This window comes from Rhipicephalus sanguineus, chromosome 3 (genome assembly GCF_013339695.2).
Source record: "Rhipicephalus sanguineus isolate Rsan-2018 chromosome 3, BIME_Rsan_1.4, whole genome shotgun sequence".
Lineage (NCBI taxonomy): Eukaryota > Metazoa > Arthropoda > Arachnida > Ixodida > Ixodidae > Rhipicephalus > Rhipicephalus sanguineus.
In genome coordinates, this window is record NC_051178.1 from 104,233,318 (window position 1) to 104,258,927 (window position 25,610).

General features: G+C 44.8%; 1 protein-coding gene across 1 annotated transcript in view; it reads right to left on the minus strand.

Annotated features, from left to right (window-relative positions):
* Positions 1 to 200: 200 nt before the first annotated feature.
* Positions 201 to 25,610, minus strand: part of LOC119386886 (uncharacterized) — a 36,771-nt gene continuing 11,361 nt past the window's right edge. Inside the window, exons 2-4 of the mRNA XM_037654161.2 lie at positions 23,641 to 24,048; positions 3,541 to 3,729; positions 201 to 701 (exon numbers count right to left, since the gene is read on the minus strand). Of these exons, the coding sequence (XP_037510089.1) occupies positions 278 to 701; positions 3,541 to 3,729; positions 23,641 to 24,048 (1,021 nt within the window). The 3' untranslated portion in view covers positions 201 to 277. The remainder of the gene's footprint in view (positions 702 to 3,540; positions 3,730 to 23,640; positions 24,049 to 25,610) is intronic.

The window sequence follows — 25,610 nt, forward strand, 5'->3', positions numbered from 1 at the left end:
CCATGAACACCAAGAAGTGCTGCGGCTTTCCAAAGACATTTGATATACACTGGCCAAAAAACTGATCCATGTCCTAATACATTCTCAACACATGATATGTGCTTGCTTTCCGAACAGGATTTGTAATAATAATTCATTTTAACCACCCCCTCACTGTCACACTGATATGTACAAATGAGAGAAAACATATCTTTACTTTAGTGTTTTTTTTTCTAGCAGCAGGAACCTGGGAACGTAATGCTTGCCCCACTGCTACAAACAAAGCTGGTCCCCTCGCTCAGAGAACAGATGCTTTGACGTCGCTGAGCTTAAGGTATTGCACTATGGCACGCCAGCAATCAGCGTTGAGTACGTCTAGCTGCGTGCTCCCGTCAATGGCTTCACAAACAACTGATGCCTGCACTACGCCTGCATAGACCATGTAATTCTCTTGCAGGTAGCACCTGGCCTTTGTGACGTCCTGCAACACTTCGTGTTCGCGCTTTCCAGACAGGGTCACCAGATGTTCCGAGAGTGCTGCCGTGTTCCACAGCTCGTCAAAAGCAGTGGCACAACTGCGTTCGTTGGCCAGTGACCCCGGCCCTCCTACGCTGTCCATGCTCATTACAAACCGTGCCGCCTTGTTGAGCAGTCCCAAGTTGCGCTCCAAGGCGTCGTCCAGGACTGCATTGGCCCGCACCACATCGTCCCACGCAGTGCACCTGTACGGCATGCGTAAGAGCAATTACCAAAGTGCAGCTTCGCAAGAATATTGGTGTCATTAAAACTGCTGGACCAACCAAGCGCAAGGGCTACAGCGACTCTTTGAATATAGAGCGAGCCATAAAAAAAGATAGAAAAACCTTTGTATTTTGTTTCATCAACTATAACAAAGTTTTTAATTTGGCTTACCACTGCAAGCTCTGGGTACATGTTAGAAAAATTGTAATTGCTGTATGCCTCATGATTCTACTAAAAAAACCTGTACAAGGAACAGAAAGCACTTGTTAAGACAAATATTGGTACCGCAGCCATTCGTATGAGGTTCAAAAAGGTTGTATTTTTAACTGCATATTTAATGACTTGAGGATACCTTACAGGATCCTAGAGGCCTGTATCTATACGGAATATGTGCTCAGAAACTGATGTCTAAGACAGAAATATTGGCCACAAGATCAGGCTATAGGTGGCAGTACCATCGCTACATTGGAGTGTATATAGGCCGTTGGTAATATGCACTGAAATGTATACACAGTAGCACTTGCTCTGAACAGTGCAACCCGAGTGTCTGCTAATGAAGCACGCTGGCTGTAGTGACCAGACATTATGGGAAATCTGGAAGCATATACACGGTGTATTTACACACTATGTACAGCTGAGGTCAAGATGGCTGACCAACACAATTGCACACCAGTTCGCTCCTATAGATCTCCATTTCAACGTCCTCTACCTTCATCCCTCTGTAACAAGACTCCCATATGTTAAAGTGCCTTTTTGGAGTAAGTCCTCAGGGTGCCGGTGAGGGAACGATGGCTTCAGCCGTGAAACACGCACGTCAGCAGATGTCAAACAAAGACAAATCAAACTGCAATGATGCAATCTCGTAAGTCACGTCATTATCTTAACGTAAGACTTTGTAGGGTCTTGCGAAGATGGAAAGTAGTTTCTGGGAGAGGTTGACATGGTTACATGGTGATGAATGGAGCACCCAAGGGCCAGGGTCATGACACGGTCATCCAACAATTTGCAATTTTTTACTGAAAAATAGAAGTTGAGGGTCTCTTATGCCTATACATATGTCAAAAATGGACTGAAAAAGAATACTTCAGTCCAAAATAAGCCCTAAAAGTAGCTGGCTATAAACCCCGCCTAGTGCCAGTGACACCATATTCTGTTTACTTCTTTAGTTGCTCCAAAACAACAGGCCGTAGATGACAAGGAAGGGCAAGCAGGAGCTGAAGGCTTTCAGTGCTGAAACTGCAGCGGTAGGCAAGGCTGTCATGGAGCACAAACACAACAAAAGGCAGTGGTGGTGCTTTCAGATTTCACACTGCTGGCATTAGAACACAAGGATTCGTCACATCATTCGGTGTGCACGTTGCTCCTGTCAGGAACAGCCAACACGCAGGTGACCAAATCACGCACAACAGGGTCAAGAGGGTCAACCAGATGAGAAAACCAGTCTGCACCCTAGTGCAAACGTCCAGACTTGTAGAAGGACACAAACTAAAATTCCTGAAGCTGCAACGCCCAGTGACCAAGAAATCATGCAGGGTCCTCGAGAGAAGAAAGCCAGCAGAGGGCTGGTCACCAACGACCGAAAATGTGGAGCCGAATAAATGTGGCTTGAACGTGAGACAGCCTAAAGTAAAGCCAGGTGCTCGCTCTCAGTGATGAAGCACGTAATTTCTCCCGGAAGGCGAGAGCAGGCAGCTGGCGTAAGCTATCACGCAATCTCTACCGCTTTCTTTTTAAATGTGGCCGCTGCAGCCAAGGCTGAACCCACAATCCCAGGATCAGCAAAACGATGCCATACATAGCATTAAGCAACTGCACCAGTTCAGTCTTGCTATGATGTCGCAACTATAGTATACATTACAAATTATACCAATAAAGGCTTGAGTATCTGCCAAGCGCAAACTACTGCAGACAGCAGCTCAAAAAATATAAAATACGTGCGACATACCGAACTCTTACAGGCAGCACTGCCCCCTTGAATGAATAATTATGACACAAACTAAAACATCTTTGACAATCTCACAGCATGCAGGAATGTCATATCACACTCTTGACATAAGTACTCCCAAGAAGCACTTTGTTATATGGATTTTATTTGTCTTGGATTGGACACCCACTTACAATCTTTCGGAATGCAAGATGTTATGCAGCAACTCTGAAAAAGGCAAGACTGTGCAGCATGACTGCTTTTTCCCTTACTGACCTAACCATCAGTTCCAACACTCTGTCGTCCAAACTCACACCATCTTTTTTTACGCCGGGATATTAATAGCTCAAACTGTCTAGTAGGAGTCAATCGACTGCCCAAGTGGGCGCAGAAGGAGTGCCTACACTACGATTTGCTACAATTTGCTCAAAAAGAGCTTCAATGACCAGTTTCTAAACATTTAGTAGTTTATCCTTTTGCAACACGGCATCTTCATTTGGAGACGAGACTTCCTTGACTTATTCTGCTACACACGATCGCTTTGATGACAGCAGTACAGTGTTTAACGAGCGGTGCACGTGAGGCATTTCAGCAGGAATTTCAAATTATTTTGTTTTACCTTTTTTAGGAGCGTTCACTGCCAGCAGTCGACTATCTCATGAAATTTGAGTGGGTTGTTGAATTCAGTTTATGAATAAATATAGCACGACTGACTGAACAATAATAAGATGTTATTTACATTGTAATTAGAATTAATTGCTGTAAAATACACTACAATTTATTCTAATACTTCCACTTGCAGTAAATTTGGTCTCCAGAGCACTGGCATCAAATTACGTTACGCGCTTACAGACAGTCTATCATAATGTGAGTCGCAAAGAGTTACGGTGGCTCACCTGAGTGTCAGCTTTGACAGGAACATGTTCTTCGTCACCATGGCAAAAACCACAGAAAAGGCAGCTTCTGGAATGGCATCACAGCTCTTGATACGAAGCTCGACCAAACTCCTCTTGCACTGTGGCACAAATAAGGACAGCAACTGCGCAGCCTTTTGGTCCAAGCGTGGAACGGTCAGCGAAAGCTTCCTGGAAGTGCAGAGAAAGTCCATCATTGTCATAATGAGCCAAATTAACTTTGCACACGCGCATCTTCCACTTAGCTGGGAATAGGCGGGCTCAACCTTACTGCCAGTTTTCAATGCCTAAAGCTTGTCTGCTTTAACAGCTTCAGTAGAGTGCAATGTTGATATACTAAACGGTATAATATTGGATAACTTTTTATGAGTATTTGCTTATAATCTACATAAGCTCCTAAAAACAAAGGGATTTTCATGTCAGCTAAGACTTTATTGTAATGTGGTTAAAGTGTTGTAGTAGTACTAGAGATAAATATAGTCTCGCAAAAATACAGCCTCTAAAAAATGCCTCCAAAGCAAAACCCCTCATAACACAATGTCTCAAGTTCTGGCTATACTGCAAGCATCACGATATGCAAGCTTCACAAAGAAGTGATTTGAAGGTTCTGAGCCTGTCGTTATACAACTTGTATATCCGGCATTGAAGAGAAGTTGGGTTTTGAATTTGGTGCATGTGCGGTGAATAGCCGCTTTGGTGTGACGCGTCAACGTTTAACCGGGCAGTAAAGCCAAGCCGATCCATCCCAGATTGAGGCTCAGGGACAAATCAGCAACTACTGTAAGAACATACACCTTTTACAGTCTCCCAAATCCAGGATATGGTCAGTAATGACAGCTAGGATGGAAACAAGTTCTGTGTGGAGTAGCTGAGACAACTGGCAGGCTGTAGTGATGTTTCTTAACTTAATTACTGCGAATGGCACCTGCGAGATGTCTCCTCACAAATTTTTTCCTGTGCTGGTCGCTTTTTTGTCTTGCTATGTGATGTTGCGACACCGAACAACCAATGCAAGAGAGAAATGGCTTGTGCTTGGTAGCGAAACACTAGCACAATAGACAGCCTCGGAGAAAGGCAGCCATCTTAATGGCAAGGAGGTTCATCAGCTGGGTCACATACCACCTTCTCGGCTGCACTTGCACAGAAACGCAGTGCCTGCCTGGCACTGATCTTTGCTCACAGATGTGCATGGGGCGAGCATCCGAGGGAGGAGCAGGCATTCACAAACAGAACACACAGACAAAGGCTCGTGCACCCTGGAACATTTGTTTCTGCTCATGGACAGGGGCCTTCAGTGACCGATGCCCCAAATGTTAGTTATGATTGGTGTCGACATTATTTCCATAGAACGGGCATGCAAAGAAGAACCTCACAATTGGCTACTTGGTTGACACCTTACCTGTTTTATTTTTCGAGCGCTTTTCTGTCTAGAAAGCTTTTTTTTTTCAACTTGATGTTGAATATTTTGTTTCTGAAAACCATGTTTTGATTAATGAAAAAAAATCGAGCGTATATAAGTAAAATTAGCATAATGAAGTAAATTGTCCCATGGCCTATTAGTGTCTTTCATGATTCGCGAAATAATGTCATTGTCGAGAAACTGGCAAATACAACACGTCAAGTCATCGAAGTAAACTTCGGTATCTGAATAATTAGCACCTGAAGAACTGTAGAATGACTAAAGGCGTCTTTCCCGCGACGATGCACGAGCAACGCACACGTAGTCTTCACTGGACATTTTTTAAACACAAGTCACGAAAAAATGTGAAATAGCAGTTAAAATAAAAAACTGCCAAGCAAGTGCTGTCATCTGTGAAGCGACACACAAACTAGCTTGGAAATGAGCGACTCTCATTCAAAACGCTCATGGGGAGATTTAAGGGGCTTTTAGCTTGTACATATACTTTTTTTACGTTACCGTGTTACCGGATACCAGATGAAATCTGCGAATGTGCGGGCCTTTACGGAACGTAGACTTGCTTTCTGGCACGTGAACTATTCGGCGGATACGTTTTACGTTTGCGGCCATAGCTTGCGAATTCACATTCGGTCGTGGCTACTTGCGACACCCCCTTTTCGGAGACTCCAGCCGCCGAGTCAAAATAAGCAGACATGCAAGCGACAATTATGACCGTGTTGTTTAATTCCGATTACCGAAGCTAGAGTGACTTAGAATACCGAAGCCGTAAATGTGAGAGGCCTAAAGCCCCTGAGAGGGCAGATAGGTGGTGCCATCTAGCGGGGCCGAGAGGTACCAGGCAAGTACAAAATTGTTCTTGTAGAAACGTGGTGCATCCTACTCCTGGTGTGAATGCCTTGCAGCGGTGCAATTACGAATCAGTTACCTTTTTAATCCGTCTTTCCCTAAAAAACACTAGGCGAAAACAAACGTATCCACCATTGTGGTGGCATGAAGCGTCACAAGATGTTGGCACCATTGTTCGGTAACCCGGCATTCCTACACCCATTTACATGCTAAAAGCCTCTATTGCACTTTGCCGCAGCGGGGATTGAATCTTATCTAAATTAAATATAGTTTGAATGCAGTTACTATCACCCTTTAGTGGTTTGTGCAAACATAGAGGTATACGTTTAAGTAAGTTCGTAAATGTTTACGTATGGCAAGCTAAAATTTTTCTAAAACATGCGTTCCGGTAACACGGTAAACGCAATCCAGTATTCCGGTAACGTAAAAAAGTATAAGTACGAGTTAGATCCCGTACTATCTCAAGCGGACAAGCCACACTTGCCTAAAGCGGTTTGGGCACAGTTTGGAAAGGACGAACTGTGCTCGTCCAGAACGGTTAAGAACATAATCAACTTTCCTTCTGCAAACTACAAAAAGAACAATGTGTTTTGTATGCGTCTTTCTTCAAGCTGTGCACAGTTCTTTTTGTAGTTTGCACAAGGAAAGTTGATCGAGCATGCAAAGGCGGAATGTTAAAGGCTGCAGCACCATCGTTGGCCCGACGTTTTAAAAAAATACTGCTTTGCCTCATTTTGTGGTTCTGCCTTGAGGCTTCATTCTGTTGATGATAAAAAGGCATTTGGCGTGGCCTTCTCCACACTGGCTCGAGTGTTGCATCCTTAATGCACGGGTATTTTGTCTTGTCGGCCCATATTCTTGACGTCTTCAAATACAAGCTACACCTCTCATTGTTCCTAGAGCTCGTGTAGGCAGGTTTCTTACAAAACCAAAGGCGCAAAACATTTCAAACGCAAGATGTCTGTGTTGTTTATTTTCTAGCATACGTGGGTACGCAATCAAGTATTAGCAGCTAACGTTGCCTTGAACATGTTCAGTGGTGGTCCAGCCAATATAAAATTGAGGAATTTTTGGAGCAGGAAAAACACTGTTTAGGAGCAGATTTGGAACACAAATAATTGTGCTTTGGAGCAGTTTTGGAGCAAGAATAATGATATTTTGTAGTAGTCTGGAGCAGAAATATTGGTGCTTGAGATCATTATTTTGTGCAGATTATCATCACTGTGTAAACAGGAAAGTTGCACTAAGGTAGACAAAGTGAGAAGGGCAGCCGTCGGAGAACAGCATTTTTTGACATGGAGTAATGCCATGTGTTGAGTTCACTGCTATGTACAAAAGTGCATTTTTGTGAGGCATTGAAGGCAAAGGCGAACATGGCATCTATGGTTTCTGCATGTGACAGGTGTCTTAACGTCATTCCGATGAAAACCTAAAAAAGCTTTCCCGCCAAAAGCCCCAAAACATTTAAAAATTGTTGCTAAGTAGAACTTATGTGCCCACTATCCTGTTGCTGACGCAACTTTGTAAACCTAGTGCTTCATCGTATTTCACAATTATGAACTATTAGGTGGGCAAATATTCGTACAACGGGTACAATATGCGCAGGAGCAAGCGCGTTCAATTGAATGATGAAAGCCAACCAGACCATGTATCGCAACCCTGCAGATCCTAATGGGAGGCTTCAACACAATACATATTTTTTTACAGCGAAAGCTGTTATGAGATCATTTCACCGGCCGTTTTTGGCGCCGTAGTTGTCCGCCGCCGCCGCCGCCGGTGTCCGTAACCAGTACCGCTCGAAATAAGAAAAAAACTAAATAAGAAAAAAATTCCAGGATGGAACGAGGTTCGAACCTGGGTCCTCTGCATGGGAGCCCAGTATTCAACCTCTGAGCCATGCCGGTGCTTGAAACTGCTTTGCTAAAGGTCCTATACAGGCTTCATGTCGGGAAGGAACCACATTAGCATATGCAATATAGCGTGGTAGAAGAGTAAAATAAGCACCAAGCGTAGCACAACGCGAATTCTGTAACCAGGCGTCACACAATGCGAATTGCGCAACGAGCAGGTTGTTGAATGCTTCCAACCCATTACAAAGGACCCTGCCATAATTCTTCATCATCAAGCACAGCATCAACAAAGTGCGCATAATGCCTTACATGGGTTTAGCAGGTACCAACGCTCTCCGTAGAATGAAAAAAATGGCAGAGTGCCTGCTGGCCTACTTCTCAAAAATTACAATTATTTATAGCGTAGTGGGTTCCTCGCAAGTGCACTTGGATTGGTTGCCAAGGAAGCCCATAAGCGCATGATACACTTGCTCTGGGTCTCAGTAAAATTACAATGATTTATAGAGTAGTGGGTTCCTCGCAAGGGCACTTGTATTGGTTGCCAAGGAAGCCCATAAGCGTATGATCCATTTCCTCGGGGTCTCAGTAAAGTTCTTCGCTCCCCCCCCCCCCCCCATCTCTTTCCCACGTCAACGTATGTTATACAGCATGACGGGAGAGGGAAATAGCGACCGGGCGTCACCCAATGCAAAAACATACCTGGTGGGCCGTTTAAAGATTCCAACCCATTACAAAGGGCTGAGCCATAATTCTTCATCGTCATCAGTCGTCGCGTGTACAAAGTGCACATAATGCCTTACAGACGTGTAGCTGGTGCCTCGCTTCTCCGCAGAATGAAGAATAATGGCTTAGTAGGTGCTTTCAAACTTCACAAAAATTGTGATTTATGGCGTAGTGGGTACCTTTCTAGTGTACTTGTATTGTAGCCCCAAGAGAGCTTAACGGGCTCTAGAAACGCCGCTCTTCCAGCTTTCGCTGTGACTGTGCTGCGGTTTTAGCGCAGGCCTGGCGTTTTTTTATTCCTGGAAAGCATACATGAGATAGTATGGGTTTGAAGAAGGGTGTTTTAAAGGGACCAACAATAAATTTTTATAGTCCCTGTTTTGTTTAGTGCAACAGAAAGCTTACCAGCGAGAGTGTCTAATCATGGAATGGTAACCTGTAAAACAGCGTGAAATATTTGTAATAAGAATTTTTCAAACTGTGGCGAATATTAAGTCGTATACACAAGTGACAACACATGCTGCAAACAGTGAGAGCGGCAGTTTGCTGCACATGCAGTGATGGAAGCGACATTTTGCTTTTTGGAGCACATTCTGGAGCAGAAAAAATGCTAGTTTGGAGCTGCTATTGGCATTTTTGGAGCAGATGGCAAAATATTCCAAACGACTCCTGGAGTTTAAAGCATTACTTAAGCATCTCATAAGTATTAATACTTATTATTAACTGCAAATTGCAACAAACAAATAATTAAGCAGATGGGTGGCCACTGAACACTAAGTAAGATGAGCTACAGTACAGTCCACTTATAATAATATTGAGGGGGGGGGGTGCCATGAAAATATCATTGTTATAACCGATTATTGTTATAAGCGGGTTATGCCTTGATAGCGCGAGCGCTAAGGAACCACTGGTACAGTGCATCTTCCACGTCTTTGTAGGCCCCGTGCCTAACCCTTTTCCGGCTGTCATCCATTGCATGGCTAGCACCGCTAGCACTGGCATGGCTGTCACTTTCGGCTTGCTTGAGTGCATTGCGAATGATGCAGGATACTGTCGGCTGCGGCAGGCTGTACTTGCGCACCAAGCTGCTCACTTTCTCGCCGGCGTTGTGCTCTCTCACAATGCTACGCTTAACTTCCAACGGTATTGCCGTTCGCTTCCTCTTCACTGGGGTGTCACTTTCTGAAGGACGGTCTGCCATCGTTATACGCGCAACGATGTCCGCGCATGCGGGGACAGGAGGATCGAGGCGACAGTGACCACAGAACAGGAACAGTGACAACAGGCAAGGAAAACGATGCTGGTAAGCACCAGACTCGGAACACGTGCGAACGGCGGGAGCTGGAGACGTGGCCAAATTAGCGAAGAATAGGGGAGGTCGGCACAGTGCACAGAGTGCTGCTGCGGCGGCGGCTTAGGGCGCCACGGTGCTTTTTCTACAGGCGGCGCACCCTCAGAATGGACTGCCCCACTGCACGTAGAGGCGCCCATCCGGTCCTCCTCCCACTCCTCCGCTTCGCCGCGGCAGGCGAAAGCAGCGGTGGCAAGCGAGCCTCTTCGGCGCGCACTCGCCGCGTGCGAGACCAAGTGCGCTATCGCCTGGCCGCCGCGCGTATGCTCTCATGCCCTTTTGCGTAATAGGCGGGGTTGGGGTAGCATTGTCGCAGAGCTTTTGCATTTTTCTTTCGTTCAGGGTTGGTTCCCCCAGTGCCCACATTTAATTGTTATAACCGATATTGCATCATGACAGCATTGTTATAAGTGGTTTATTTTGCCATAGAATACAATGAAAAGCCGACGGTGCCGCGGCTGTCCATTGTTATATCCGATATAGTATTGTTAAAACCGGTATTGTTATAAGTGGACTCGACTTATATGCTTAAATTTTTGGGTACTTGTGGCAGAAATGATATAAAACCGATAAAGCTAAGCCCCAAATCATATAAGAAACCACAATCACGTACAGCAGTTTATATAATTGGTAACAGAGGAAAGCAATCTGTTATTTTCATATTTGACCAATATAATCAGCATTTAAGCTAAAAAAAAGAACAAGAAATAAGTGCAAATAGTTGAAAAAAACAGCCTTGCCATTTCTTGTGGCAAAAATGAGGCCAGAGCTGACAAAGTGATAAATGTGACAATGCCACTACTTGCAGCATTGTCAATATGCTAGTATCGAGCTAGTACAGAAACTCCATAGTAGCATACTAGTATACATACTATACTTGCGGACTTTTCTTGGCAATGAAGGAAAGGCTACGGGGGTGGAGCTACTGCACACGTACTGCTCCGCGAAGTAGTCCAGTTTGGCATACGTTTAGAATTGTGAACCATCCGTATCTCCTGTGACGGCTGTTCGATTATTCGAGCGGCCATGGTCGAATAATAACACTGCATACTAGTATTTGCTTCGTCTGCTTAGGCAGCCATTTGTTAGTGAAATTCATCACAAGCTCCTTTGGCGAGTCATTGGAAAAGCTAGAGGGTGACAAGCGCTCACCTGAAGACGAAGACGCTATTTTCTCTGTGAGGTGCAAGTAAAAGGTGCAACATTTTCACATGTGCAAAAACGTGAAATCACACTGCGTTAAGTAAAACAAATATAAATTTTATATCTCCTTGGTGCGTGCTGCACCTCTTTTCAAGCAGTGTCCCGTAGAAAACAGAGTAATGTTGTTGGTTTTAATTCTCACGCAGAAAACACTGACGCAATTGTGGGAGTATATTCTTCAGTGGTAGCACACGCGTAGTTTGGCTCTGCAGCCTTCTCTTCATTGCCAAGAAAAGCTGTCTGCGAGTATAGAATGATAGTAGACAACTTGTTTTTTGTTTCGTTTAGGCTCGCTGGATGATCATGTGCTTAAAGTTAATTGTTTTCAGTTTACCAGCGCCATTTCGGAGCAGGTCCAGAGCAGTTCCTAACAAAAATTACAGTTTGGAGCAGCATGGAGCAGCATTTCTCTTTTGGAGCAGTTTGGAGCAATTGGAGCAGCACTTCCATCACTGCACATGCGTGCAACCCACATGCGTGCACTCCAAACGCGTAAACTCAGCACGCATGCGCTGCGGCTTGACCTGTTCCACTGGCTACCACGAAGGCAGCGCCACTTCTCACCGTGCAACTCCTTTTACCTTGTAAGCAGCACAAAATAAAGCAGGGATAGATAATAATATAGATACTCTAATTTTGAGGACTAATTATGACACGCATGACAGCATAAAAGTATGTGACTACGTACAGCAAAGTGATTGAATCCACAATCCAGATGAAAGGCTCTTCTGCTAGGCTACGCGACATACCGGTTTTTTTGTTAGTTTTAAACACGCTTTAAAAATATAAATTCTACTCACAATGCAAAAGGATGCTGGAATCTGTCACTATATTTCACAGTATTTTCATTTCTAACAGGATCTAATCACACGTCCTGGCCAGTTGCCGGTCCCTTTAACCACCCGCATGCGCCCAGAACTAATGCCAACCTAAACACTTTACGTGCTATTAAATTACACAACTTATTGCACTGACATCTTGTATTGCGTTTTGATTGAATGAATTCCATCGCGTGCTGCATCTGTGTTTCAGTAGATGGGGAGTAGCGAGAGTCATGTATCATCGGTGCTCAAGACTCATAGTCACAATTTTGTGCTGTATGTGGAGACATTGTTGCTGCACTGAGCACTATTAAAGCTTGTCACGCATGAGTGGGAACAAATTGGAAAGTTTTGCAAGCTGAGAGCCAGTCATGTGCCACATGCTGCCGACTGATGATGATACTGGCTGTTTAAACAGTTTTAAAACAGCATGTAAGTGTGGTAGAAGAATTTGTGTAGCCCGAGGTGCGTTGGTAACCGCATGGCTCATTCTCTATGCATGCTGGTTTACAACCGCACCACATCAGTATCGTAACCAAAAGACATGACGAGCGCATCGATATGCGCGAGTGGTACCTGCGTCGTTCCAGCTGCAGGCAACACTGGCAGTAAGAAATAGCAGTACGGTCGGCATATCGAAGAACATTCCGCGGCAGGACTGACACACCATTTTAACGCGATAGCAATAAAGAGCTTGTTTCACAAAAATTTCGGTGTCGGCGTCGTTGGTTGTGAGCGAAAAATCAGTGTTTTCCGTGAGCCAAAAGTCGAGGTAGATGCAAATAACTAAATAATAAAAAACTTCAGATCGAGTGGGAATCGAATCCAGGCCTTCTGCTTGACAAGCAGGTGTTCTACAACAGAGCCACGCCATCACTTGGAACTGCTTCCGAAAAATACCCTATACAAATGTCATAATGCAAGGAGTCTCCTTAACGCATGTAATGTTGTGTGGCATTGCGCCAGGCATCAAGACATGTGAATTGCAAAATAAGAGAGGGGTTTAAAGGCTCACCCATTACAAAGCACTCAGACATATTGTCACGGGGTTGTGACGTTGACGAAAGAAGCAGTCGGCTTGTTGAAGATGAAAACCAAACTTGTGGCCAGGAAATGGAAAGTAAAACTACACACAATACACACTGTACCCTGATAGCGGCGAACAGAGCATCAGCCGTCGATAACCTGAACAACGGCAAGGCGTGTAGGCATTTATACATGCGGCATGGAACGTTCAAGCATTATCGCTGGTGGCCACGTTAGTTCGAGAATCAACTCAGCTGTTCGCGTTTGCGTGCTCAAGCCTAACAAATGATCCTAAAATAATCTAGAATGTTCCAAGACATTCTGGCGTGGTTTGTGCAAGGCAGCAGCTACACGTGCAATGGGCCGGTAACATAAAACATAGAAAGAAAGGAGCATGTGTGACCACACCCGAGGCACAGATCTCACAATCAAGCAGCGTTCCCACCACCGATGAAGACGACGAACACCCATGATGATGAACAAGTATGAAGAGGGTAGATGTGTCTGATGTGTCTAATGAACGCCCACAATATATAATGGGGCTATGACATGGTCACCCAACAATATGCTTTTTTCAGCGAAACATAAAAGCAGAGGGTCTATTGTGCCTGTACATAAATGGAAAATGTACTGTAAAGGAACATTTGAGTGCAAAATTAGCCCTAGAAGTCGCCGGCTATAAACCCCACCCACTGCAGGTGACCCCCATTTTGCCATGGCGTGTGTGACGTCATGTGCTGCAATTGAGCGGAGCCATCGTCGTCTACCAAAGCTTCAGCCGCTGTAAAACATTCAATTTCAATGGCAAGCTGAAGAAAACTGAAACAGCTTGACTGCATGCCCAGCTGACCACGGAATAAAATCGTTCGCCGGAATGCAGATGCTCGCAAAGCAAGCAGCTTTTCACGTCATGGCTCGCGAGTGCGACAGTGTTGCCTAACTCTCAGGCTGCTTGCGTGCTTATAAACATATTCATTTATAAATTAAGTGCCTGACCAAATATGCTAAAATTTCGCCAGCTTGTTTATGAACACACCATGATTAATCCACATAACACATATTATGATCGAAAATTGGGTGTCATGACCCCTTTAATTATCAACATGAGCAAAAGCATAAACTGAGCAGCTGTGTAGATTCACGTGTTTCTTAACGGACATGTAGTGGGTACTTCGCTGATTTGGAAAAAGGAAGAATTATGGTGTACTGGGCACTTTTATAACTGTAGTTACAGTAGGCATTCTAGGATAGTTTTAAATGGACAATGTTACTCGCACAGACGTTCTTTTCCTTGCAGCATGGTTGAGATGTCCACCGAGAAGTGAAGAAGGCTACTGGTTAAGAAGGCTATGCGAATGGGGCCAGATTACGCTATCGCGTTCTACTCTTGGGGCGAAGCTCACGCATCCTCCAACTTTCTCGCACTCTTCCAGATTTCCTTTATGGTCCCTTATATATATTTTTTCTGAGAAACTGCCACAGACCCACTATATTATTTGTGTGAAGACACTATTTCCAATACACAGTGCTACGTACAATGTGATAGCTACATGGCCATTCTACGCTACATTACGGTGCGTAGTGGCGCCAAGAACTTTAGGTCATTTGTCTAGGTATTACGACGAGTTCCCCATCAAGAGCGATGGCCTTCGAGGCTAAAAAGAACAGCATGTCAAACCGTCAATACTGGAGGCTATAGGAAGACACGGCGGCACTGATACACTTCGGTTGGGAGACGGCAGGTGATTTGCTGCGATTTTGAAAATCTCGAAAGGTTTTAAGGCCAGACCAAGAACACTTTGGGTGGAAGGTGCGCTATTGCTGTGCGAAAAGCCAGAACAATGAACTTAGGTGCAGTTGGCGCAACTTATATTAGATTGGCGCAGCAAGGTCCGGATAAGTTGGATTGTAGCAAAGTAGCGCAAATGGCGCAGTTGGACCACCACTACATGTTTTAAGTAAAGCAAGCAACAGTGATCATCTGAGTTGGCAGCACCTCATGATATCATAAATTGACATACTGACATGATTACTGGATGCTCAGCGGTGCCAGATATGGCCACAGTTAATGAAACCAACATAATTAAGTGCCGCTTTGGTGCATTTATGGTTTCACAATTCATTTCATAATTATCAGGGACAGACATACTCATTAAAACGTAGAAGCGAAACAAGGATTTGCTATAATTTTCGAAAATGCTGTAAACACTGCAGCAAAATTGATGCTAGCCAAAAGGTTTCTCATATATATATATATATATATAAATATATATATTTGCAGGCTATTAACCCCTTGAGGGTTTTCGCCGTACATGTACGGCAGAAGCTTCCTGGTACCAAAGGGGTTTTCGTCGTACATGTACGGCATAGCGTTTATTTTTAAAACACGCGCCTTTTTCGGTCATTTCTCTTGCTTGGCCTATGCTGCCACACTTTGGGAATATGTGGAATTTTTTTCATACGCCGAGGTCTCTCCGTTGTATTTTTGTTTTGCTTCCCAAAACGGCGCGCCGGCTATCGCTTGCCCATCCGAGCGCGTTCGCGGTGCGGGGCTTTTTCGATCATTTCTCTTGCTTTGCATGTGCTGCCACGCTTCGGGAATACGTGGAATTTTTTTCATGCGCCGATGTCTCACCGTCTTTTTTTTTTTTTTTTTCCAAAGCGCCGCGGTGGCTTTCAATTGCGCATCAGAACGCGCGCATGAGGTCCGGCAGGTTTCGGTTTCGTCCTTCGGGTGGTTTTCGCTTCTTTCGCCCCGCAAAGCTGATGGCTGTTTGGTTTCTAATATCTCAAAGGGTGACCGCTTGTTAATCTCTCGTTTATTGCTCGCGATTACATCTGTTTCCGTGCGGCGCTAAAACACACAAACGACGCCGCCGTGATTGCGTTTCCTGTTTTGGGGTCTCGGAAAAACTAACTAAGTCTTGTTGGCGATAAGACGAAGGACACTGACAGGCGCTGCGCCGTGCTCCTGACCGGGCTGCAGAAATTAGGCGCCTTTTCCTCTTCAAACCACTACCACCACCACCACTGACGCAGTTCGCTTACGCTATGGAAGCGCCCGCCGGCTGCTCTGCCGCCGGTGAATCAAGCAGCGATTCTTCCGATGCAGACTATTCCCCAAGTGCAGAGTCAGAATCTGATTCATTGGATTTCAGTTTCTCAGGCGAGGATTTTTTGACGAGTTCAGACTCCGATGACGATCAAGGAGTGACATATGAAAAGCGCGCGCGGAGAGCCATGCTTAACCCTTTGCGGTCCAAAACCTTTACCCACTTTCCGGCTCTAGCGGTCCGAAACTATTTCGCCAGTTTCTGGCGCCGCGAATAAAAACACAAGCTGTGGAAGAGAAACGCACAGGATATTTATTTTTGCTCCTGCATTCTGCAGGCAACTCTTTTAGTGATATTTGGGCAACGTATGATACCGCTCAAAGCATTCCCCTGTGTGCAGGCCAGGGTTATTACTGCAGGTTTCCACCGCCGCCGTCGTCGTCTTCGTCACTCACTTCTGTCGAATCACTGTCATCACTGTCTGGTGGAGGCACGTAATTCTCTTCCTCACTAAAGTCATCCTCGCTTTCGCTAAAAGCACCGCCGTAAAACGCACGCGGTGAAAACGTGGCCATGCTTCTCAGCGAACCGCGCGCGCGAGTGGGTACGCTCTAGGCCCCGTGCTGATCATAGTGCTGCACCCTAGTGTCAAAAAAGTAAAACCTCAACAAACAAAGCTCACTTATTCCTCAAGAGATGGCCCTTCATGTATACAAAAAATGCGCGCGACTCGCGGTGAGAAAACAGCAAAATTTAAACCACGAACACCCTTGTCGGGCGGGGCCCGACAGCGGACCGCTACGGCCGTGTTGCGTTGTCGGGCGCTGCCCGACAACGGACCGCAAAGGGTTAAAAGACTATCACACGCTGAAAAGTTTTTAGTGTTAGAGCACGAACATTTTAAACTGGTAAAGTACTCTTGAGCGCTTATTTTTGTATGTCTGTGAGCTATGTTTAATACAATGCATAATTTTTATTTACAAAATCTGTTAAAGTTGTTTTTTTTAGGATTTCGCTGGATTTTACTACGAATAAACCATGTGTATGTAACAACAAAAATGATTTTTTGTCACTTTACGGTTACGAAAAAATTTTAGACAATTTTTTTCTTAAATAGAATCGTCTGAAGAATTTATTTCAGCAATAAAAAAATTACACATTTTTGGACTGGATTTCGCGAAAACATTCGACCCTCAAAGGGTTAAAGAAAGCTTCATTACCCGCTGAACTTCAAGGCTTTGAAAAGGCAAAGCTGGATGTCTTTAGCACTTATGTGCCTGAGGAAACGCTGAAGGCATCCATGCTAGCCTCTGACCTCCTAGCCACTATGCTGAAGCCCTCTCTTCAGCATATCATTCAGCAAGGCTAAGGTGAATCTGCAGAGTGATCGACAGACCCATCCCTCTGACTTCAAAGAACAGAAAAGGCAAATGTTAAGTCAACATGCATTGCTAAATTACCATACCAGAAACCTCGCAATGCTTGTTTCACGCCAAGAACATGAAGAGAAAATAACGTTTCAAGGGTCCACGTACATAGCACAATATCCAAGGATGTGTGATGTTTCATACTCCATTAGAGCCCTTTATTTCACAACATGTGATGTGATGGTTTCTTGCCTTACACACTGAAGCATTACCAAAAAGTGAGCCAACCACGTCACTTCGATGCCACCTTTTTACAGCGAAAGCTGTTATGAGATCATTTCACCGGCCGCTTTTGGCGCCGTAGTTGTCCGCCGCTGCCGCCGCCGCCGGTGTCCGTAACCAGTATCGCTCGAAATAAGGAAAAAAAAAAAAAAACGAAATAAGAAAAACTTCCAGGATGGAACGAGGTTCGAACCTGGGCCATCTGCGTGGGAGGCCCAGTATTCAACCTCTGAGCCATGCCGGTGCTTGAAACTGCTTTGCAAAAAGGTCCTATACAGGCTTCATGTCGGGAAGGAACCACAGAATATGCAATATAGCGTGGTAGAAGAGTAAAATAAGCACCAAGCGTCGCACAACGCGAATTCTGTAACCAGGCGTCACACAATGCGAATTGCGCAACGAGTAGGTTGTTGAATGCTTCCAACCCATTACAAAGGACTCTGCCATAATTATTCATCGTCATCAGGCACAGCATCAACAAAGTGCGCACATTGCCTAACATGCGTGTAGCAGGTACCAACGCTCTCCGTAGAATGACGAAAAATGGCACAGTGCCTGCTGCCCTACTTCTCAAAAATTACAATAATTTATAGCGTAGTGGGTTCCTCGCAAGTGCACTTGTATTGGTTGCCAAGGAAGCCCATAAGCGCATGATCCACTTCCTCGGGGTCTCAGTAAAAGTACACTGATTTATAGCGTAGTGGGTTCCTCGCAAGTGCACTTGTATTGGTTGCCAAGGAAGCCCGTAAGCGCACGATCCATTTCCTTGGGGTCTCAGTAAAGTTCTCCCCCCCCCCCCACCCTGTCTCTCTCCCACGTCAACCTATGTTATACAGCATGACGGGAGAGGGAAATAACGACCGGGCGTCCCCCAATGCAAATTACATAACTGGTGGGCCGTTTAAAGATTCCAACCCATTACAATGGGCTGAGCCTTAGTTCTTCATCGTCATCAGTCGTCGCGTCCACAAAGTGCACATAATGCCTTACAGAGGTGTAGCTGGTGCCTCGCTTCTCCGCAGAATGACGAATAATGGCTTAGTAGGTGCTTCCCAACTTCACAAAAATTGTGATTTATGGCGTAGTGGGTACCTTTCTAGTGTACTTGTATTGTAGCCACAAGAGAGCTTAACGGGCTCTAGAAACACCGCTCTTCCAGCTTTCGCTGTGACTGTGCTGCGGTTTCAGCGCAGGCCTGGCGTTTTTTTCTTGCAGTTGGAGAGTTCCACGACTGAGCAAAGCCCGCTAAGCCCTATGTGTTAACTCTTTCCGGCACGGTGGTCACCCACAGTAACCACCTTTTCTTCATCTTTTTTTCTCTTGAAGCACACGAGCCCCTCGCCTCAGATTTTATACGTCACGTTTCTAAAGCTTTCAACATAGTGACAGAGATGATGCCACTTCGTTTGGGCTTCATTGGTACGGGTTATGTCTGTTTTCATCCGGCTGCCGTTGTCTTCAAGGCGCGCTAAACGATGGACCCGAGATATTTTTACAGAAATGAAAGTATATCCGGTTCTTATTAAGGTGATAGCTTAGGACAACACGTTGTATAAGTAGCTAATACCAAGGAATCCAGAAATTAAGAGCTTTACTCAGTCAGCACAGAGCACTGTGTCGCTGAAGTTGGTGGTCACCTAGAGTGACCACCGTGCATGAAGGGTCTTAGAAGGCTGGTAATATATTTTTTTATTGGTGTTTGGAGGAGAAGTTTTGTGAAATACTTCAATGAGCCTTCAAGATTGAGATAGATGTGTGGTATATATAATGTCCCGGTGCTCCTGCAGGGAAAAAAGCACTGTTTTGCAGCCTTCCACCGAAACTAACTGGTAGACCCTTACTGCACGGTGGTCACCTCATATCTTTTGAACTAACGGTGCCAATTTGTTTTTGCTTGTGAGAAAATCATTTTCTCAAAAAGAATTCACTGTTTTTTGCATGAAACTCTGTTTCCTGCAAAAATGCAGTTCTGTGCATGAAAGAGTTAAAGGAATTCCTAAAACACGAGTGCGTGGACGCTGAAACATTTCAACCACCTGCGTTATTTGCAGCATAAAGAGATGGCGTCTTAAACACGGTGACAGCAACGCGTTTCCAGCCTCTGGTCTTGAATTTTGTGCTCACAGTACCTAAAAGCATAGCTTCGGAGATTGGTGGTTGTTACTCGCAGAAAAACGCTGCTGTGATGAGAGTTTGTGACGACCTCGACTAAAGTAAAACTATATTTTCTCCAAGAATCAAACAAAAATGCAAAGCTAGCCCTCTAGTATACACCTTACAATACACAGCAACAAACTTTTCTCTTATAAGTCCAAGTACTAGAGACAGAAATGCACTGGGGTGCTACATCAATGGCTCAGTAGAAGAACGTCTTGCTGGAGCCTCAAATCATGTCCTAGTTTTACTTTCTTTAATACCTTGATTAATAAAGTGTTGTCAATAATATTGAAGTTTAGATGTTCTCAAATATTATTCTAGCAGTGTAGACTAAATTATTATTTGCATTTAGTGCTCCTTTTCCATTTCATAACAGCTGACTGTAGTTGAACGTCAATATAGGGATGTGGTTCGAGCAACTAGATCGAAGACGTGCAAGCAATCACTCCGCAGCACAATTATTTTGATCCTGTAAGGGAATTACTGAAAATTCTTGTGAACGTATGTTCAGTGTATTCGCCAGCTCATAAACACTGTTCATAGTAAGATTACGTGCCATTTCTCAAGTGCACCACAGGACAATACGGCCAAAGTGAACAAATATATGAACGAAGCCGTCATAAAATTGAAGCATTAAAGGACACTTAAAGTGTGCAGATGGTCCGATGCAGCATAAACACACACATGCACTACGTGATGGCGAAAACAACAGCGTCTATAGTCCGATCCACTGGTGCAGCCTCGTAACCGGCGGCTGCCAATGAACTTCGACGAAACTTCATCAAGGTGGCGATTGCTCCACGCGCTCTTAATTTAATTGTTGGGGTTTAACGTCACAAAACCACCATTTGATTATGAGAGACGCCGTAGTGGAGGGCTCCGGAAATTTTGACCATCTGGTGTTCTTTAATGTGCACCTAAATGTAAGTAAACGGGCCTCAAGCATTTTCCCCTCCATCGAAAACGCGGCCGTGATTCGATCCTGTGACCTACGGGTGAGCAGTCGAGCACCATAACCACTAGACCACCGTGCCGGGTCTCCACGCACACTTGTCGCCCCAACTGCACTGACAAATGATGTCTTTCCAGAGGAGCGCGTGCAAAGAAAAAGGGTGCTCACGCCTTTTCAGATGACCCAGATGGATATTCAAGATGGGTTTATGTGGTATCTCACTATACTTATAGAACAGGCCCACATTTTTTTTTCTTGGCCATTACGGATGGAACATTCTGAGTTACTCACCAATATTCCTACTTAGTAAAATAGTAGCTTTAAATAGTGGCAATTTGTCAACGTCCAGTGACCAAAGGCATGGGTAAACTGCTGTTTCACTCAACCTTTCTTTTGCATTTTCATCAAAGAAGGCACATTTTCATGCTACATTGTGTTCTTTCATAGGTACAATTCTTTCCATGTTACTTTACTAAAAGGACTGCTCAGTTTCAAGGTTTAACTCTTTACTGCACATTGTTGTATTTATGCATAATTCCAATAAATAGCAATTAAAACAAAAGAAAAGCCTGTTCGAAGCCACCTGTAAATGTTGTTGAATTTCCACCACACTGTTTTGAAAAAGGCAACGTCTTGTGTTGGCATCAGTGCTCATCCCGTGCACCTATTCTGAAAAAATCCATGGCCGACGTTGCATGCACCAGCGTGCATGCCTTGTGCAGTGATGCAGGTAAATTTTGGAAATTACAAGTGCATTACCCAATGCGATAAATCGCAGGAAAATTTCTTAAGCTCTGCTACACATCCTCCTGATTGTGTAGACTCCAAAAAACATTGTCATCTCGTAATAGTTTGTTCCTGGCGACAGAGAGTTGCTATGTTGCGCAAACGCAACAACGTGTACAGTAGAACCCCGCTGTTACGTTCCTCACTGCTGCATTTTCTCAGCTGTTACGTTGTTTTCCGCCGGTCCCGGCATAGCTCCCATAGGATACAATGTATTGGGAACCCCGCTGTTACATCGTAACTGTCGGACCGTTCCCGTATGATACGTCGCGAAGTGCGCTCGGAGCCAACCGAGTGACTACCAAAGAGAGCGGCCATGGTGCATTTTCACGCAGCTTGGCCTGGTTTGACCGTAATATTAGCCGCATGAGAGGTGCAAGCAACAGGATCTTTCAATTGATGCAAACAAAAGCATGGCCTTCGAGATTCGTATTGCAAAGATGGCGTCTGTAAGCATTAAATCTGCAATATCAAACTCCCATTATATGTGACATAGCATGATTTAGTGTCCATACTGGATTGTTACAAAGGCTTATAAGCATTATCTCAAGGCAGCAAGTTGTGTGAAAATACATTTGTGTATTGCCCCTGCCAATTCTCGGGAAAGCAAGGCCTTCAAAATTGGCATTTACTATTGACAAAAGCATAGCCCTTGAGATTTGTATTGCACAAACATGGCGTCTATGACGTAATTGCTTGCGAAAGCAAGGCCTTCGAGATTGGCATTTACTTCTGCCATAGCGTTGGCGTAGACTCATCATCATCCTTATTTAACGGAGGACGAGAGGTGTTCGAGCTGGTTGGAGCTCGCATGGTCGTGCGCGTGGTTTGCGGTCGGACTCGCCGCGCTGGTCGTGATTGCATGTGCTTAGTTCTTTCATGCCTAGAGCTGTTGGTGTTAAAAAAATCAGATACGTTGATTACATTTCTGTGGATGAGGCCGTCCCCAGCTCCGCGTTTCTATCCATCGACTAGATCGCGGCTGAGCGCGCCAATTTTCGTGCTGCTCGTAAGCACTGAAATAAAATTCTGTACCACTAAATATTTTGTTGTTTTTCCTGTTTTTCGGCTCTTACGTTTCCCGTCTCTTACGTTTATTTCTTACGGTCCCTTCGAAAACGTATCAGCGGGGTTCTACTGTATGTGGGGCTTGTTCTCTTCAGACATGGAAATGGGCCCTAAATGCTTCTATGACAGAGGAATTCCTTCTGATAGTGAAGAACGCGATCTTCCGGGACTGACGGCGACCACGAGTGTAAATCCATTTCAATTCAACATGTGTGCAGCATGTTTTTAGGTCGTATGTCCAAATTTTCTCATAGCAGTTCGGTGTAGTTGCGTGCTACGGTGTCGCTACGTCCCATGTGTACCCTCACGTCTTTGCTTCAACGTTCTAAATTTTGGGCCATACTGCTAAAACACTGTGCGTCATGGTGGTGTTTTATTACATGTTCCACTCTGCCCTCAGTTCTGACCATGCCCGCCTCTTGTGCCCTCATGATCCTCTCCAAGCTCTTTGTTCCTTGACCGAGCCCTAGAACGCATAATACAAGTAGTTCTACACAGGCTATAGGCTTACGGCTGCGTTTAGCTCTATTTTGTCACAAATTTTATTCGCTTTGTTACGATCTGTTGCTTCCTCCTGAAGTCCTCCGAGCCATAATACAACGGCCTCAACACATCGCCGGAGTCATCTTAGGGACCCCGGACTAGAGATTCCTCCCATGCTCCTCACTCAAGTCCCAATATTAATAATGATGTTTTACTCTCTGTCTTTCAAATGTTTGACATGATGTGCAAAGGCGCTGCAAGTTTTCTGGCAGCACAGAAATCTGCATGACGTACTGCTAGAAGTCTGCAAACGAGCTCTGTTGAAAAAGCAAGAGCAACTGCTTTCATTTGTACCACACTACAACATCAGTGCACCCACTTATTGTCATGTGCAAATAATTATTTGAGTTCGAATCGCACTGAATATCCTGGCCCTTCAACTTGTTCTTTACTTGCTCATTGTAGCAAATTTGCAATGTACTTTTTTTCTGCTTATACAAACTAAAAATCCACAAAATTTATTCTCGGTGGTAGTACAGCTATTGTTATGCTTCTGTGCAACTCCATGAATAATATCATGAGGAAACAAAAAATATTGTGCAGGAAAGGCTTAACCACAGTGTCACAAACTTTGTAGACAAAGACAAAAACTGCATCCTCAAAGTGCCATCTTGAGAGACTGGGTGTGTCATACCTTAGGCGTGGATTGGTTGCCAGGGCATTGAAGATTTCTGCCAGTGGGATTGCCTCCTCAAAGTCATTGAAGGACCTGTGCAAGTCCAGGTGGAAGGTGTGGAAGCGTCCGCAGGCCGTGAGGGCGACGCACAAGGCGTTCAGGAGGGATTCCGATTCAGCGCCGGTTTCAGCACCACCCATGTAGTCAACGTGGAGGCATTGCAGCGAAGAATTTAGGGACATAGAGGCGTACATGGCAAAAACTACATCGCTCACAATTCCCCAGTGGCATATTTTGAGCTTAGAAGCACACGAAAGGCCTTCCGCCAGGGCCGGAGATACGAATGATGGCAGAGGCACAGAAAGGGGAAAGTAGACCCGGCCAGCACACACGCGCTTCAGCAGGTCGAGTGTAGGGCCTCCTTCACTGAAAGCAAAAAGAAAAACCAACACATATCTTTATAACAACACACAAGCTTTTCATGGCAAGTTAACTTGTAGCTGCTTGAACTCATCTATCAGATAAAAAGAAAAAAATTTTCAAAAAGCCAGCGTGTGTTATACAGGGCTACAGGCTGCACCTTTCTTAAATCACACCCCACTCCTTTGCAGGTTTAGAAGAAAAAGAATTGCATATGAATGCATCTGCTTTAGCTCTGTCTGATTAATGAAAAAAATGCACACTCAAGCAAAGATCACAAAGTGCAGTACTTACCCATTTCAGCACACTAAGTTTACATAAACGAAATTCACTTTTACGAGCTCTCAATTCAAGCAAGGAAAAAAAAAGATATGCGAAACAGCACTACTCTTAGGAGCAGAAAAATAAAAAGTTGCTGCGATTCACTCAAAGTCACCTCTTTCTCCATTTTTTCCAATTCCTTGCAGTTTGCAAGTCCAGCCTTTAACTGCTCTCTGACTAATTAACAGTAAAGGTTATTTGCACACCACTTAAAAACGGGGACTAGACACAGAGACAAGAGGTCCATGCGCGCACAATGATTTGTTATGAATTATTACCAACTTTCCCAGACCAATACCCTTCTGGGGAAATTTCAGCAGTCCTTTTCAAAGGACAGTTCTAGTTTTTAACAGGTCAGATGCCTCGCATGTTTGATCACAAGTGGTTGCATTAACTGCTGCCAAAGGAAGGCCAGCCATGGTTCTTGTCAAGTCATTATTCCGCTGCATGCTATGGGGAATTTACAATGTCATGTCAAGAACAGCCAGAAAATCTTGTGCTTTTTTTTTTTTTCTTTGCAATATTGCCATCAGCTACTCGGTATTTTATGCACAAGATTTAGCAATGTCTACAGCTGGCAAAGTGTCCATTAAGTGCAGATGACCGTCAGTGCAAATGAACACAATGCATCACTGAAGCCTCACTTTCAGTTAAATGTACCCTGCTGGCCCTTTAGGGCAGCTTACACATTGAGCAACTATAAGCAAACAGCGTGGCTATTAAGTGACAGCTGTAAGAGTTCACACAGCCTAAGATTACAATTCAAAATGTATTCAAAATGTGGTCAAAATGCATGAGAAGAGGGTACAACTTTGACTATTTTGACTTGTTAGGTAGCATGCAAGTCCTGTCACGTGGAACTGTCAATGAAGTGTTCTCACTTCGCGTGCATAGCTACAAGGATGGTGCAGAAGAGAACAGCAGTAATTGAGGTCATTTTCAGAACCCCTGGCGCACACGTGACAACCGACCCATATGCTTCGCTTGCGGTTTCGCCGGCCACGTCGCACGCTTCTGCAATCGTCGCATGCCTTCTGCTCATCCAACTGTTGCAGTACCTGGATACGGCTACTCGAATGATGATACCGGTAATGCCATGCGTTGCAACCCAGACTTTTCGCCGCTACCTCGACGTCCTTTCGCCAACCATCGATCACCCTTCCCACGTCGTCGCTCGCCTTCGCCCTTACGTCGTCGCCAGTCGCCCAGCGAGGGAAACTAGCTGCTGCAGTTCCGCAGGCACGAAC